We start from the raw sequence: 16,065 nt of genomic DNA, 5'->3' as shown, positions 1-16,065 counted from the left end.
TGATTTGCTCATTTTAGCCACTCTGACTGGCGTGAGGTGGTACCTCAGTGTGGTTTTGATTTGTATTTCCCTGATGAGGAGGGATGCTGAGCATCGTTTCATGTGTCTGTTGGCCATCTGGATGTCCTCTTTGAGAAGTGTCTGTTCATGTCTTCTGCCCATTTCTTCACTGGGTTGTTTGTTTTTCGGGCATGTAGTTTGGTGAGTTCCTTATAGATTCTGGATATTAACCCTTTATCTGATATGTCATTTGCAACTATCTTTTCCCATTCTGTTGGTTGCCTATTAATTTTCTGGGCTGTTTCCTTGGCTGTGCAGAAGCTTCACCTTCTGTATTTTAACACCAAGTTTAATAATATGTTGTGAATAAACTTTCCTTAGCTTGTTCCTTAAATTAGGATGTGTGACTTCCCTCAGTGACATTACGTGAGCGCGTAAACTACATGTGTATATGTTTTAATAAATACTCCCTCGACCTTTAGAGAGCTGAGCAGGATTCTGAAAACAGTCCTTAATTCTTCCTTCCTTCCTTCCTTCCTTCCTTCCAGCAAGCTTATTTATTTACTTTGAGAGAGAGCATGAGCAGAGTAGGGGCAGAAAGGGGGGAGAGAGAGAGAGAGAGAGAGAGAGAGAGAGAGAGAGAATCCTAAGCAGGCTCCGCACTGTTGGTACAGAGCCCTATGCAAGACTGGAACTCACTAACTGTGAGATTATGACCTGTGCTGAAATCAAGAGTCAGATGCCTAACCAACTGAGCACCCAGGCATCCCTGAACAGTCCTTAATTCTTAGTCTGTTTCTGGCAATCTGTTAATTTATTGGGAGAGTCCTTTTTCATTTGCTTTCCAATTGGCATAGTAAAGAGCACATCTATATGCTACAACTTGATTCTGTCTCTTTTTCTGTTTTATATGTTTTCTTTTACGATGTTCCAGTTTCTACATGTAGAATTAAATAAAAAATAAAACTTGTAAAGCTGTAACATTTCACGTGGAAATGCTGCCCAGCCTTCACCAGCTTTAGAAATCTGACCTTTGCTGATGGCTGCAACAAAGCATCACCTAAAATACATACATACATACAGTCCCTAAATATCTTGGAATGAAAAAATCTCTAATGTTTCTGAGATTGTTTTAATCACCTCAGGACTCTGAAAGGTTGTTTCTTTTTTTTTTTTTTTTTTTAATGTTTTATTTATTTCTGAGAGAGAGAGACAGTGTGAGCAGGGGAGGGTCAGAGAGAGAGGGAGACACTGAATCCGAAACAGGCTCCAGGCTCTGAGCTGTGAGCACAGAGCCCGACATGGGGCTCGAACTCGCAAACCGTGAGATCATGACCTGAGCCAAAGTCGGATGCCCAACCGACTGAGCCCCCCAGGCGCCCAAGGTTGTTTCATTTTGATTCAAGAAGAAAACAGCTTGGTAATTCTGATGGTGTTGGAGCTGAATCATGAGAAAGTATTTCTTCCACTTCATTATTGTAGTGTTTGTCTGATTGTAAGGTCTTTAAACATCCTATGAGTAGTTGTTTGTTTTCTAAAATACACAGTAAGGTATTTAGGGAATTAATGTATTGATTTTATATTTGTAGCCAGAAGTTGAAAGAGAAGAAATTATTGGCAAAGAAGATGAAACTTGAACAGAAGAAACAGAAAGAAGGTGAGTGGTAACTGCTTTTCTTGGTTGTGACCTTGCTCAGTGTTGGTTCCCAGGGCTGACCTGTCAGGAGTCTGGAGGTGGTTGGTGGCCACTGAAGATGAGAGGACTTCCCTCCATTAGTTAAGACTCCTTTCATTGCAGGTGTCAGAATGTTAAACTGGTGTGAGCAAAAAGAAGGATACTGGCTGGGTCAAGTCAGGACAGACTGCCCTTCGGGGATGGCTAGTAAGTGGGCTTGGCGATGTCACCGGCATTCTCTGTCTCCCTCTGTCCCTTGGCTCCTTGTCCGCAGTCAGGTGCAGGCCCTCCCTGTGGTTGTGGGGTACCTGGGGCTGTGCCAAGCCTCATTCTTGTCCAGTAGGAGAGACTGAGGGGATGTCCCTAGCAAAAGTGTGTTTGTGTGCTTTTGTCCTTTGATTGAGTCACTTGGGAAGTCTGTTAAGAATGCTTTGGGCTATTAAAAAAAAAAAACCAACAAATCAGAAAAGTAGCAGTAGTTGAACACAGAGGAGTTCATTTCTCTTACATGATAAGAAATCTCTCTTACATGATAAGAAATCTGGTGGTAGGGGGCCACCTGTTGCGTTTCAGCAGCTCCGGAGCGACAGGCCCAGCATCCCCTTCACCTCTATTGGGCCTTTACTTTGTGGGTGTGAGGTGGCTGCTGCATCTCCTGGCATATTACCTGTGTATCTATTGGAACATACCTTCAACATCTTGGCAGGCAGTTTACAATTTGCCTTAGCCTTCACGCCCTCCTTGCACAGAGCTTCAAGGTCAGCCACAGGTGAGATCAGGGCCATCACTGGTCTTTCTTAGATGTGTACACAGCTCCACATGTGGCTGTCTAAATTCTCGACTTTTCCTCTTAGGTTTTGATGGATTTCTTGATTGCTTCAACTCTTACCACCTTAGGCAGCTGCAATGTTAAACAGTTGCCACTGGTTGTTTTTGATAGACACCCTTGGGAAAGGGTTGTTTGCACTGAGGTTGAATAAAGATAAGCCTTGGGAGTGGAAGTTTCTGGGGAGCAGCTAGATAGGTCAAATAGGGACAGTGCTCTGGGTATGGAACTTCTGAGGACCTTCCCACACAGTTTTCTTCCTCCAGTGGCTGCCAGGCAGCTGGCTTCCACATTTGCCTGTGGTGATGAGGGCAGCCTTGGATATGGTGAGAGAGAGAAGTTGGAATACCACAGAACTTGCTGTACTTACCAAGAGTCAGCCATTTTTTCTTGAACAGTCCAAGGAACATTTCTAGAGTTCTGAACAAATTGTTTTTTGACAGTTGTCAATGTTCTTTATTATTTTTATGGAGGAGCAGATTTTTAGAGGTCCTTACTTTGCCATTCTGAAAGTGCTTCCATCCCTTTAAACTTTACCCTATTTTTTCTGAAATGTTTCTTGGGGGCACCTGGGTGGCTCGGTCGGTTGAGCGTCTGACTTCGGCTCAGGTCATGATCTCCAGGTTCATGAGTTCAAGCCCAACATCAGGCCTGCTGCTGTCAGCGCAGAGCCCACTTCAGATCCCCTGTCCCCATCTCTCTGCCCCTCCCCTGCTTGCACTCTCCCAGAAATAAATAAAACATTTAAAAAATATATATTTTTTTTATATTTTCCTCAGGCACCTGGGTGGCTCAGTAGGTTGGGCATCTGACTTCAGCTCAGGTCATGATCTCACAGTTTGTGGGTTCAAGCCTTGTGTCAGGCTCTGCACTGGCAGCTCAGAGCCTGGAGCCTCCTTCAGATTCTGTCTCCCTTTCTCTCTCTTCCCCTCCCCTGCTTGGTCTCTCTCTCAAAAATAAATAAGGAAACATTTAAAAATAAATAAAATGCATTTAAAAACTTTAAAAACAATTTTCTTAAAAAATAGGTTTCATGTAGATATCAGATGATTGAGTAATTTTTTTCCCATTCTGAAAGTCTCTTTTTATATTGATCTGTTTGGATTTTAGGGCTACCATTTTATTTGGGGGTTCTGTGGTTCCTTCTGTATTTCTGTTTCTTTTTCTCTGTCTTTTGTATTATTTGAACATTAAAAAAATTTTTTTAATGTTGTTGTTGTTTTCTGAGAGAGAGAGAGAAAGAGCGTGAGCAAGGGAGGGTCAGAGAGAAGGAGATACAGAATCTGAAACAGGCTCCAGGCTCTGAGCTGGCTGTCAGCACAGAGCCCGACACGGGGCTCAAACCCACAAACCGTGAGATCATGACCTGAGCCAAAGTCGGACGGTCAGCCGACTGAGCCACCGAGGTGCCTCTGAACATTTTTATTATCCCATTTTAATGTGTAATGTTTAATTCTGGTTTTTTTTTTTTTATTTCTAGGAGAGAGAGAGAGAGACAGCGTGAGCAGGGGAGGGTCAGAGAGAGAGGGAGTCACAGACTGAAACAGGCTCCAGGCTCTGAGCTGGCAGTCGGCACAGAGCCCGACGCTGGGCTCGAACCCACAAACCGCGAGATCATGACCTAAGCGAAAGTCGGACGCTTAACCGACTAAGCCACCCAGGCGCCCCTAATTCTGTTTTTAACTATATCTCTTTGTAGCTTTTTAGTAGTTCCTCTAGAGCTTGCCATATATGTACTGTTTTCACAGTCTACTTAGAACCAGTATTCAAGTAGAGTGTGGAAATTTCTCACCATATAGGCCCCCTGACCTTTTATGTTTATGTGGCTCTTATGTATTACACCTACATACATTGAAAACTCTAGTGGGTAATGTTATTATTTTCATTTTTCAGTCATCCAGTACATTTTAAGGATCTTGAGGAGAATTGTCTAGAATGGTAAATAGTAACCAGATAGTTACCATTTCTGTTGTTCTTCTTTTGTCCCTGATGTTCCACAATTACCTCTGGCATCATTTCCCTTCCTTCTGAAGAACTTCCTTCAGTCATTTGGTTAGAAGAGGTCTGCTGGCTATTAATTTTCTTGGCTCTTCTTCATATGAAGCCGTCTTTATTTCACCTTTGTTCCTGAAGGACATTCTCACTAGATGCAAAATTTGGGAGTTACTTGGTTGACTCACTCAGTTAAGTGCCCAACTCTTGATTTTGGCTCAGGTCATGATCTCACTTTTCATGAGTTTGAGCCCCACATCAGGTCATGATTTCCCTGTTTCAGAGTTCGAGCTCCGTACTCCTTGCGGAGCCTGCTAGGGATTCTCTCTCTCTCCCTCTCTCTCTTCCCCTCCCCTGCCTGCTCTCACTTGCTCACTCTCAATCTCTCCCTCTGCCCCTCTCTCAAGTAGATAAACTTTAAAAAAAAAAAATTAAGGTTGGTAGTTTTTTCTTTCAGCACTTTAGAAATACCATTCCACTTTCTCTGCCCTGCATAGTTTCTGATGAAAATTTTGTAATCCTTCAAATTGTTCTATCATTATTTTTCTCTGGTTGCTTTTAATATTTGTATCTTCAGTGTCAACAGTTTGATTATGTGTCTGCACATGGATTTGTTTTAATCCTGTTTGGAGTCCACTGAGTTACTCAAATCTATAGTCCTGTATGTCTTTTTCAAATTTGGAATAAATTTTTTTCAACCTTTCTTGTTTCTGTTCTTCCTATTGGATAATTCCTACTGATCTGACTTGAGACTATGTCTTTCCCATGCCATCTCTCTTCTGCTGTTGATCCTATACTATGTTTTTTTCAGAAAAGTTCTAAAATTTCCACTAGATTCTTCTTTATATGCAGCCTTCTATTCGCTGCAGTTTTCTATCTTTCCATTCATTTCAAGGGTGTTCACTTTTCCTGGAAAAATTTCTAAGTAGCTGCTTTAAAGTATTTGTTAACTCCAGCATCTAAGTCATCTTAGCATCAGCAGTTGTTGATTATCTTTCCCCATGCAAGTCGAGATTTTCCTGATTTTTCATATGCGTGGTAATTTTCTTTCTTTTTTTTAATGTGTATTTATTCCTGAGAGAGAGAGTGTATGTGAGCAGGGAGAGTCAGAGAAAGAGGGAGATACAGAATCTGAAGCAGGCTTCAGGCTCTGAGCTAGCTGTCAGCACAGAGCCCTACATGGGGCTCGAACCCATGTACCGTGAGATCATGACCTGAGCCGAAGTCAGAGGCTTAACCGACTGACCCACCCAGGTGCTCCTGCCTGGTAATTTTCTACTGTATCCCAGGCATTTTGCATATTCTGTCATGAGGCTTTGGTCGTGCTCATGCTTGGCTTAGCAGGCAGGCAGCCTAGTTGTGTTCCGAACACAAGTTCTCGCCAGCCGCCTGTAGGCTGTGATTGTGATTCCAGCGTCGGTTGGGTTTTCCAAGCTTTGCTGTGTTCTCCAGGTGTGTCTTGTATGTGCCACCCAGGGGCCAGGTGGCATTTAGTTCTTTGAGTTGGGATCTCAGAGCGCTGGGTATGACGATTAGGGCCACATCCCTGCACGGGCTGTCCGGGTAAGCCCAGGGATTCAGAAACTTCTGATCTTTTCCTCCGTGACCGCTCCTGTACTTCCCGATTTCCCGGGACCCTCCTTTTCAGAACTCCAGGCAGAAAGCTGGGGCCTTAGTTACCACTCTGGTGCATCCTTCCTCCAGCCGCCCCTGCATCCAGGGCGGAGGAGGAGAGCAGCAGGCTTGCCCTGCCGTCTCAGGACACACCACTCCCGTGATCCAAGAGGAAGGTTCCCTTCTTTTGAGGTGTTGTGCCTGCAGGTCCCCATTGCCGCCACAGTTGCTGTTGCTGCTGTGACTCTGGTAGGATTGCCTGGGCAGTAGGATGTGAGAGAACGAAGGAGAAAAGCAGACACACAGAATTTCCCTTACTCTGAGCATTAGGAATCCCCTTTCTTACTTCTCAAACTAGAAGTAGAGGGTTTCCTGTTTTCTGTCTGTGCCCAGGCCTCACTTCTGCATGTTGGATCATCCTGAGTCTGGGCTGGGAGAGCTTGGAGAGGGGAAGACCCCAGGAATTCAAAACTGTTCCAGCGGCACTTTGTATGCTGTCCTTTTTCCGCAGTCTGCTCACTTCTCCAGAGTCCGTCAGTCCCGGTCCTGTCACTATATGCAGTGGAGAGAAGGAATCCGTGAGCTTGCTCTGCCTTACCTGGAACTTTCTATTTGGTTTTTGTTTTTGTTTTTGTTTTGTTTTTCAATTCAAACACTGGACTTTAGCTCTTTTGCATTTTAACTTGGTGCTCTTGGCTCTGTTGATTCAGGTTACAAAATCTTTTGAATTCAGATTCTGAAATTCAGCATGCTGCCTGCCATGTCTTTCTGATGTTGTCACGGGCAGATTTGATAAGCCTAATTCCCTTGTCATTGATAAAAATGTTGAACCAGCCTGGGCTTGGGTCAAGCCAGAGCCCTTTAGCCTCCACAGGACAGTTTCTCCGTGTAGGCTGAGAGGAAGGTTTGCTAAAGCTCTTAGCAGGGAGTTAATTCTCTAGCCAAGAATCAACCAGACTCCCTCTTCTTTTTTCTTACCCACAGACATGCCGTAAGAAACTAAGTGGTAATATGAGATCACGGAGTGAGTACCATAGACATTAGTTCTAGACTTAGCTCTGCCTCTGGCTCACCCTGACCTCAAACACCTGACTTCTCTTATTTGAGGTTTCTTTTTTAGCTTATAACTGATAGGCTCTTTCTAGATCTAAAATTCTGCTGTTCGGTAACTTTGCCAAATGCCTTACTGTAATTACCATATTGGGGAGGGATGCCCCTCACCAGTGAGTCTAAAACTCTTTCAGAACAAGAAACAGGTTAGTTTGCACTTAATGAACCTGTTTTGGGTCTTTGGGATGGCATATTAACTTTTTAGTAATCAGTTCTATAATTGAAGGGGACCAGCGGCACCATCACAGAGTGGGGCCTCTTGAATCCTGCTTTTCTAACCTCTTCTAGACATTCGGTGCACCTGACCATATGGTATTCCGTCATCTTCCTTTAATTTGCCCGAGGCTGTAAAGCATATTTGAGATCGTACAGCAGGCTTTAGTATTTTCGGGGAGATTGTGCCCTCCCCCTAGGTCTCCTGCTGTCTTGAGCTTCAGTTCTATCAAGAAGACAGAGGTTTGTTGGGGCGCCTGGGTGGCTTAGTTGGTTAAGCGTCTGACTTTCGCTTGGGTCATGATCTCGCGGTTCATGGGTTTGAGCCCCGCGTCGGGCTCTGTGCTGACAGCCAGCTCAGAGCCCTGGAGCCTATTTCAGAGTCTGTATCTCCCTCTCTCTCTGACCCTCCCCTGCTCATGCTCGCTCGCTCGCTCTCTCTCTCCTAGAAATAAATAAAAATATTAAAAAAAAAAAAAAAAGACAGGTTTGTCCTCATGCCACATCCTGGAGTCAAACCATAGTAACGTGGTGTTTTCTCAAGCCGAGGGTGTGATCTTCGCCCGCTAGGTCATGCAGTCAGTTTTGAGGCTGTGGCTGTCGTTTTTCCAGACATGAATAGAACAGACTAGAAATTGTCAGAGTTCATCACACTGTGGTTCAGTATTTTGTGAAGTTTTCTTTCACTGTGTCAGCTACGGGCTACAGTCCAACCAATTTGAAAATGATTGTTCCGATATGTGGGCCCTGCTCTTCTACTCAGTTGTGAAGTTAGCACCAATACATACTAAACCACGATCAGTCATAATTCATGGATGCGCATGCTTTGTGCCAGTGAGCAGCACAGTGTGCTGGTCGTAAAGATGGTGTGCGTGCCTCTTACTGCGCCTTCTCAGTTTCCTTCCTTATTTTTCATTTCATGAAAGAGAAAATAGACTTTCTTGTTGTCTGGTTGAAATGACTAGAAACTAGAAATGTGATACTGAGTTGTGCCACAAGGTGGCTTCTGTGCTCCTCTGGGTTGTTGATGGGCTTGCACGGAAATCTCTCGAGCTCTTTAGGCCCTTCTAAAAAGTAGTGACGGGCAGCTGGCTAGGAGTCCGTTCTGCTGTTAGAGAGGAAATAGCCCCGTTTGCTGTCTTTGCCGGTCCAGTAGTTCATTTGTCTGAACAGCGCCACAGGATGGCATTAAGCCAGTCTGGATTATTTTGTTACCTTGAACTCCCAAAACAATGTATTCTAACACCAGTGTTACTTACCCTGACATAGGCCTGCCTGTGAAAGAAACCCAGGGTGGCCTCAGGTGATTGGTTGTTAGGTAAGTCAAGAGCAGTTTCTTATCCTCTGTGCTATCGACATTTTGGGCTGAAGAATTTTTTGTTGGGAGGGACTGTATCCTGCTCACCGTGGGATGTTTAACTCTACCCACTAGATGCCAGTCAGTAGTATCTACTGTTCCCTAGGTTACTGACAGTCAAAAATGTCTCCAGATGGGGCGCCTGGGTGGCTCAGTCAGTTAAGCGTCCAACTCTTGATTTCGGCTCAGGTCATGATCTCACGGTTCATGAGTTCAAGCCCCACATCAGGCTCTGCACTGATGGTGCAAAACCTGCTTGGGATTCTCTGTCTGCCTCTCCCCTACTCGCTGTCTCTCGAAACTAAATAACACTGAAAAAAAAAATGTCTCCAGACATTACTAAATGTTCTTTAGTGAGGAAGGGGGGACAAAATTGCCCCCATCAAGACTCATATCAACTGGTTTGTTCAGAACGAACTCAATATATGTTTTGGATTGAACTGTTTGTTTCAGTGCCAAAATTCTTATACATTCTATGTTGAAAAGTTATTCATATATTTGTGTGTTTTGAGACTAAAGATAATATATGGTCATTTTAGAAATTTTTGGAATATGCAGACAAGTCATGATCTCAAGCTTTGTGAGTTCGAGCCCTGCCCCCACTTTTGCTCACTTGTGCTCACTCGCTCTCTCTCTCTCAAAATAATTAATTAAAAAAAAGAAATTTGGGGGCCTGGGTCGCTTAGTCAGTTAAGAGTCTGACTCTTGGTTTCGGCTCAGGTCATGCCCTCACTATTTTGTGAGTTTGAGTCCCATATTGGACTCTGTGCTGACAGTGTAGAACCTGCTTGGGATTCTCTTCCTCTTTCTCTGTCCCTCCTCTGCTCACACTGTCTCTGGATCTCTTTTAAAATAAATAAATAACTTAAAAAAATAAAAATTTTTAGAATATGCAAAAAAGAATAAAGTCAAAACTTTAATCCTGGGGTGCTTGGGTGGCTCAGTCGGTTGAGTCTCCAACTTTGGCTCAGGTCATGATCTCGTGGTTTGTGAGTTTGAGCCCCTCATCAGGCTCTGTGCTGACAGCTCAGAGCCTGGAGCCTGCTTTGGATTCTGTGTCTCCCTCTCTCTCTGACCCTCCCCCACTCACGCTCTGGCTCTGGCTCGCTCTCTCTTAAAAAATCAATAAACATTAAAAAAAAGAGAGAGAGGGGCCGCCCAGGTGGCTGAGTCGGTTGGGCATCCAACTTCAGCTCAGGTCTGATCTCACTGTTAGTGGGTTCAAGCCCCACTTCGGGCTTTGTGCTGACAGCTCAGAGCCTGGAACCTGTTTCAGATTCTGTGTCTCCCTCTTTCTCTGATCCTCCCCCACACACTCTGTGTCTCTCTCAAAAATAAATATTAAAAAAGTTTTTTTTTTAATGAATATTTTAAAAAAACCTTTATGGCCACCTGGGTGGCTCAGTCAGTTAAGCATCGACTTCTGCTCAGGTCATGATCTCACGATTTGTGGGTTCAAGCCCCTCGTGTTGGGCTCTGTGCTGACAGCTAGCTCAGAGCCTGGAGCTTGTTTCAGATTCTGTATCTCCCTCTCTCTCTGACCCTCCCCTGCTCACTCGCTCTCTCTCTCCCTCTTTCCCTCTCTCCCCCTCAGAAATAAATAAAACATTTAAAAATAAAATAAAATTTAAAAAAATTTAATCCTTACTGAAAATAGTCACTTTAACATTTTAATGACATGTTTTTTCCAATTATTAAGTGTATATTATATAAATCTACTTATAGAGATACTATATTTATAGTTATTCTAATTTTATCACATAACGTTGACAGATATTTTCCCACATCCTTAGAATTCAGTAGTACAAGGAAGGATTTTCTTTCCTAGTCTATTCTTTCATCTGTTCTTTTATGAAGTTAATGCCAGGGGCACCTGGGAGGCTCAGTCAGTTAAGCTTCAACTTCAGCCCAAGTCATGATATCACGATTTGTAGGTTTGAGCCCCAGGTCGGGCTCTGTGCTGACAGCTCAGAGCCTGGAGCCTACTTCAGATTCTGTGTCTCCCTCTCTCTGTGTCCCTTCCCCACTCATGCTCTGTCTTTCTCTGTCTCTCAAAACTGAATAAATGTTAAAAATAAATAAATAAATAATAAAAACTTAATGCCAGTTTTGGGGCATGGCTGGCTCAGTCAAAAGAGCCTGTGGTTCTTGATCTCAGGATCATAAGTTCAAGCCCCACGTTGGATAAAGAGATTACAAAGACAAATAAGTAAATTTTAAAAAAGTAAATAAATACGTACAAAATAGGAGCACCTGGGTGGCTCAGTGAGTTAAGCATCTGACTTCAGCTCAGGTCATGATCTCACAGTCCGTGGGTTCGAGCCCCGCATCAGGCTCTGTGCTGACAGCTAGCTCAGAGCCTGGAGCCTGCTTCAGATTCTGTGTCTCCCTCTCTCTCTGACCCTCCCCCGCTCACTCTCTGCCTCTCTCTCTCAAAATAAAATAAAGACATTAAAAAAAGTTTTTTTAATAAATAAGTAAAAAATAAAAAGTATCAGTTTCAGTTACACTCGGTGGCATTTCCTTAGTATTCCTAAAATATGTGAATAAAGTCAGATTCTTGTATTTTAAAATATTAAGTAAAATAACACGAATGGAAACAGCTCAGATATCCTAATAAAGCCTCTTTCTATCCATTTGCCTTTAGTCTCTTGTAACATACGTGTGTTATTTGTATGTGGTTATAGTGTATAAGCAGTTTTCCATTTGCTTATTTAATATTGTGAGCATTTCTGCTCCTTCCTGATTTTTTCAGTGACTGGTAATATGCAGCAGTTGACATGCTGTGATATGTCTAACCCTTTCCCTTTTGTTAGACATTAGATTGATTCAGTTTTTGTCTTAAAAAGAATCTTCCTCCTTTATGGTTTATTTCTTTAAGGAAAATTTCTAGCAGTGCGAATTACTAGATCATAGAGTATAAAAAGATTTCCTGGTTTTTGAAATACATTTCTTTCCAAAGGAATAGTACTAGTCATTACTGCCATAGACAGAGTGCAGCAGGGTACACTTCTGCCATGTCCTTACCAGCGCTGGCTTTACACATTGTTCCTTCCAGGGGCACCTGGGGGGCTCAGCCAGCTAAGTGTCTGCTTGTTGCTTTTGGCTCAGGTCATGACCTCATGGTTTGTGAGTTCAAGCCTCATGTTGGGCTCTGTGCTGACAGTGCAGAGCCTGCCTCGGATTCTGTCTCTCCCTCTCTCCCTGTCTCTCCCCTGCTTGTTTGCTCTCTCTCTCTCTCTCTCAAAATAAATTTTTTAAAAAGTTTTTTTTTTTTAATTGTTCCTCCACATGGATAAGAATGTGACTTCAGAAGCAGTCGGGGTCTCGTTGAAGATTTAGTGAAAAGCTTACAAAAATCTAGATCTAGATTTGGCAGGACCAGGGTAGCACCCTCCACTCCCTGCCCACCCCACCTCCCACTTCTCCCACCTGGGTACAACCTTCAGAGCTCTGTTTAAAACATAGATTAGACTGTCATTTGTTCTTTTGCTTATTAAAAAGCAAAATTCATCTCAGTAAATTTGAGGATCAAATTGGCTTTATTTTAAGCAATTCAGGAATCTGACAGCATCCCATCCAGCTAGGGAGAGACGCCCTCAGGAGGTGTACAGAATGGAAGGGTTTTGTTCGAAGGAGGGTTGGGCAAGAAGATAAAAGCAAAAGAAAAGAAAGGGTTGTTTCAAGCTGGGAAATATTTGGGGCGGGGGGGGGGGCTGTTGGTGAAAGCGAATGGCAGTGTTTTCATCATGCAGATGACCTCTCCTGTGTAGATCTGGAAATTTCAGGTCCACTGTTTAAAAGTCACATTCCTGGCATAGGTTGAAACTGTCATTAAGTATTGGTGTGCTGTGGTTGGGGTGGGGGGTGGTGACTGACTCCATTTTGGGCTTCTTTTTTCTTTTTTAACATTATGTAATACCAGGAGCACCTGGCTGGCTCAGTCGGTGATAGCGCATGTGACTCTTGATCTCAGTCACGAGTTCAAGCCCTGGGGGTAGAGTTTACTTAAAAAAAAAAAAGTTACATAATAACAGTAGCTAATGTTTGTTGAACATTTATTGTGTCCCCCCAGCTGTAAGTGCTTTGTGAATATTAACATTATCTTTCCAATGACCCTGGGAGACAGGCGGTGGTGTTACCCCAGTTTACAGTTGAGGGACCTGAGGCACCAAACAGTGCCAGCATAGTTAGTGGGGGGGGGGGACAGGGCAGGATTGGAACCCACTGTCTGGTATGCTTACCCACAAGGTGACCCTGCTTGAGATTTAGTTGGCAGCTCCCAAAATCCCTGCTCTTGCTTTCCGGCCTCTCCATCGTTTGGGTCTGGCCGCTCCCTTCCTGGGGCTCTCTGCTCTCGCCAGGTGTACCCCCCAGTTCTTCCACCTCACTTCACCTGCTCGGGGCTCTGTGCTCTCTCCTTTCTCCTGCTACCTGACTCCCCATTTGCCTAAAGGGCTCCTAGTCACCCTGCACCTTCCTCTTGCAATGTTTTCTCTCTTTGGAAAGCCTAACCTCCCTCCTCAACCTAACCAATCTAGTCTTTCCCTCCACCTTGCTCCCAGAGGGTGCTGCGTGTACTTACTTGGTTTATAGAATCTGCTAAACCGTATAATGGAGTTGTCCCTTGAAGGAGCCAAGGGCAGGCTATCCCAAGGTGGGCCATGTAGGCAGGAACATTATTTTAAGTTTGTTAACCTTAAAAATTGCTAGTTATCTTACCAGCAAAAAGGGGGTCATTTGGGAATAAAAGAGAATTGCAGTCGTGGCAAACAAGCTGCAGCAAAACCAGAGGCAAGTCTAGGGAACAAAGGCGAGGTAATGCTCTCCTAAAGAGAAGGGGTGAGCTGGGAAGGCCGCTACAAACTAAAAGTCCAGTGGAGTCAACTGAGAATTCGAAGTATAGTGGCTTTTCGGTGGCTGAGCTTTTGGGTGGTACGCAGAAAGCATTTCTTCCTCTGCCTGGGATATTAGAGTTGTGTCCACATGCAAAGTCAAGCCCATCTCTTCCTGTTGGGTCTGCAACTGACCTTGATTGGTAGGTATGAGAGCTCCCCCTACCAGAACTCCTTGCCTCCATTTTGGTAAGGTTTTCTGTTACTAATTTTCATCACTTAAAAGCAGTCAAAACCCAGCAGATTCAGGAAAAGCTCTTTACCTCCCCCCTCAACTGTCTGCTGTATCAGGAAGACAGCTATTAATAGAGATTCCTCTTTACCTAAGAAATTATATGCACAATAGGGCAATCAACCTTTGTTTTCCAGAACGTCTCCTGTTACCTTCCTGCTGATGGTTTTACCTTCCTGCTGATGGTTTTCCGCCTCTTTGTATCCTCAGACTCCTACTCCTCTTCTATGCTCAGGACGTCACTCCAGCCTTCATGTTGTGTGCTCTTGGAACTTTGTATCTGTCAAAACTAAATTAGATTTTCTCCTATTACTGTCTCATGTCAATTTGATTCTTAGTCCAGCTAGAAGGACCTTGAAGAGCAGAGGAAATTCTTCCTCCTGACACGATTCAGCTGTAATCCCAGTTCCATGAGTATTATACAGTGTCCTCTATTATTTCTTAATAAAAACCTTTTAATGTGGTTTTAGATTTACTGAAAAAGTGCAAAAATAGTACAGGGGATTTCCATATATCCAGCTTCCTTTGTTATTAACAGCTGCAATTAACCATTCCATTCTCACAATTAATGAATCAATTATTGATAGATGTGTTAGCTAAAGTCCATACTTTGTCCAGACTTACTTAGTTTTTATCTAATGCCTTTTTTGTTCCAGAACCCCATCCAAGATATCACACTACATTCAGTCACCATGTATCCTTAGGCTTCTGTTAACTGTGACAGTTCCTCAGAATTGCTTGTTTTTTGATGCCTTTCAGAGTTTTGAGGGTTGGGTGTCCTGTAGAATGTCCCTCGATTGGGTTTGGTCTGATATTTTTCTCATGATTAGACTGGAGTTATTTATTTTTGGGAGGAAGGCCAGAGAGATAAAGTTCCATTCTTCATCACATTATGTCAAGGCTGTATACTGTCAAGATGACTGACACTATTGATTTGTTGACCTTGATCACCTGGCTGAGGCAGTGCTTGTCAGGATTGCCTACTGTAGATTTACTCCTCCGTCCCCTCCCCCCACCCCGTACGTTTTGGAAGGAAGTCACTATGTGCAGCTCTCACTTAAAGAGTGGAGGGGTTATGCACCCTCTCTGTGAGGGTGGAGTAGCTACGTCAATTATTTGAAATCCTTCACAGATTTGTCTCTTCTTCCCTGTTTGTCTATTTATATCAGTATGGACTTGTGGATAGTTATTTTATACTTTAGGTCTAATCTACTACACTTTATTTTGTTACTCAAATCACTGCAGCTTTGGCCATTGGGGCCACTTTCCTTTGGCTCCTTTGTCCCTTTTACATATTCCCATCATTGTGGGATTTAGGGTAGGTTTTGGTTTTTTGTTTTTTTAGCACTTCCTTACTTGCTGGCACTACCAGCTATTCCAGACTCATCTTGTGTATTTCCTGCCCTAGACCTAGAAGCAGCCATTTCTCTGAGTAGTTTTGGTTCGTTTTATGGGGGAATGGTATTAGAAACCAAGATCCAGGGGTCATGTGTGCTCTCTACTGGGGCGTGGTTGTTGGTAGGCCAAGGAAATGTGTGTGGGTACTGACCAGTGTATTTCTATATATAACCATCTGTACTGATCTGTATTTCACTCAACTGAGTTTATCCCGATGTCTCCAACCCTAATTCAGTGCCACATGGATCATTCCAGCCTTCTCACTTGTTTGCCTATAACCTCCCACCGTGACGCCCCTACCGTCCACCATTCAGTTATTTGATTGTTCAGTTCCGGTGGGCGTGGATAGTGGCTTCAGAATCGGTAGCCCGTTACCTGTGCGACACAGTTTTTATCAGCCAGTGTGCACTGTTAAGTACAGTTCCTTTGCCCTTGGTCTTACAGACGCCACCATTTCCAGAAGTACTTCAGGGCGGCACCCCACCCCCTTCACAGAGGTCATTTCCTCCATTTGTTACACAGTTGGATTCAGGTGCCACATTTGCATTCATCCCAGGATCCTGACATCCTGAATAACTTTATGTTTGCATACGTTAGGATTTACTCTTTGTGGGTACTGACCCACAAAGTTCTGTGAGTTTTGACAAAAGCAGGTAGCACATCATGCGTTCACTATTACAGCGTCACACGGAGTAGTTTCCGTTCTGTAGAAGGAATCGCCTGCGCTTCACCTCTGCGGCCCCCTTCCACCCA

The 16,065-nt window shown here is 43.8% G+C and overlaps 1 protein-coding gene across 1 annotated transcript in view; it reads left to right on the top strand.

The window, feature by feature from the left end:
• The window catches only part of PRKRIP1 (PRKR interacting protein 1), a 31,075-nt gene that overhangs the window by 10,115 nt on the left and 4,895 nt on the right, over positions 1-16,065 (top strand). Inside the window, exon 5 of the mRNA XM_039243452.1 lies at positions 1,590-1,657. Within this exon, the coding sequence (XP_039099383.1) occupies positions 1,590-1,657 (68 nt within the window). The remainder of the gene's footprint in view (positions 1-1,589; positions 1,658-16,065) is intronic.

This window comes from Hyaena hyaena, unplaced genomic scaffold (assembly GCF_003009895.1).
Source record: "Hyaena hyaena isolate Hyena2069 unplaced genomic scaffold, ASM300989v1 scaffold_228, whole genome shotgun sequence".
NCBI classification, from domain to species: domain Eukaryota; kingdom Metazoa; phylum Chordata; class Mammalia; order Carnivora; family Hyaenidae; genus Hyaena; species Hyaena hyaena.
The sequence above is the reverse complement of the archived record's forward strand: the minus strand, read 5'-3'. Positions and strand labels throughout refer to the sequence as shown.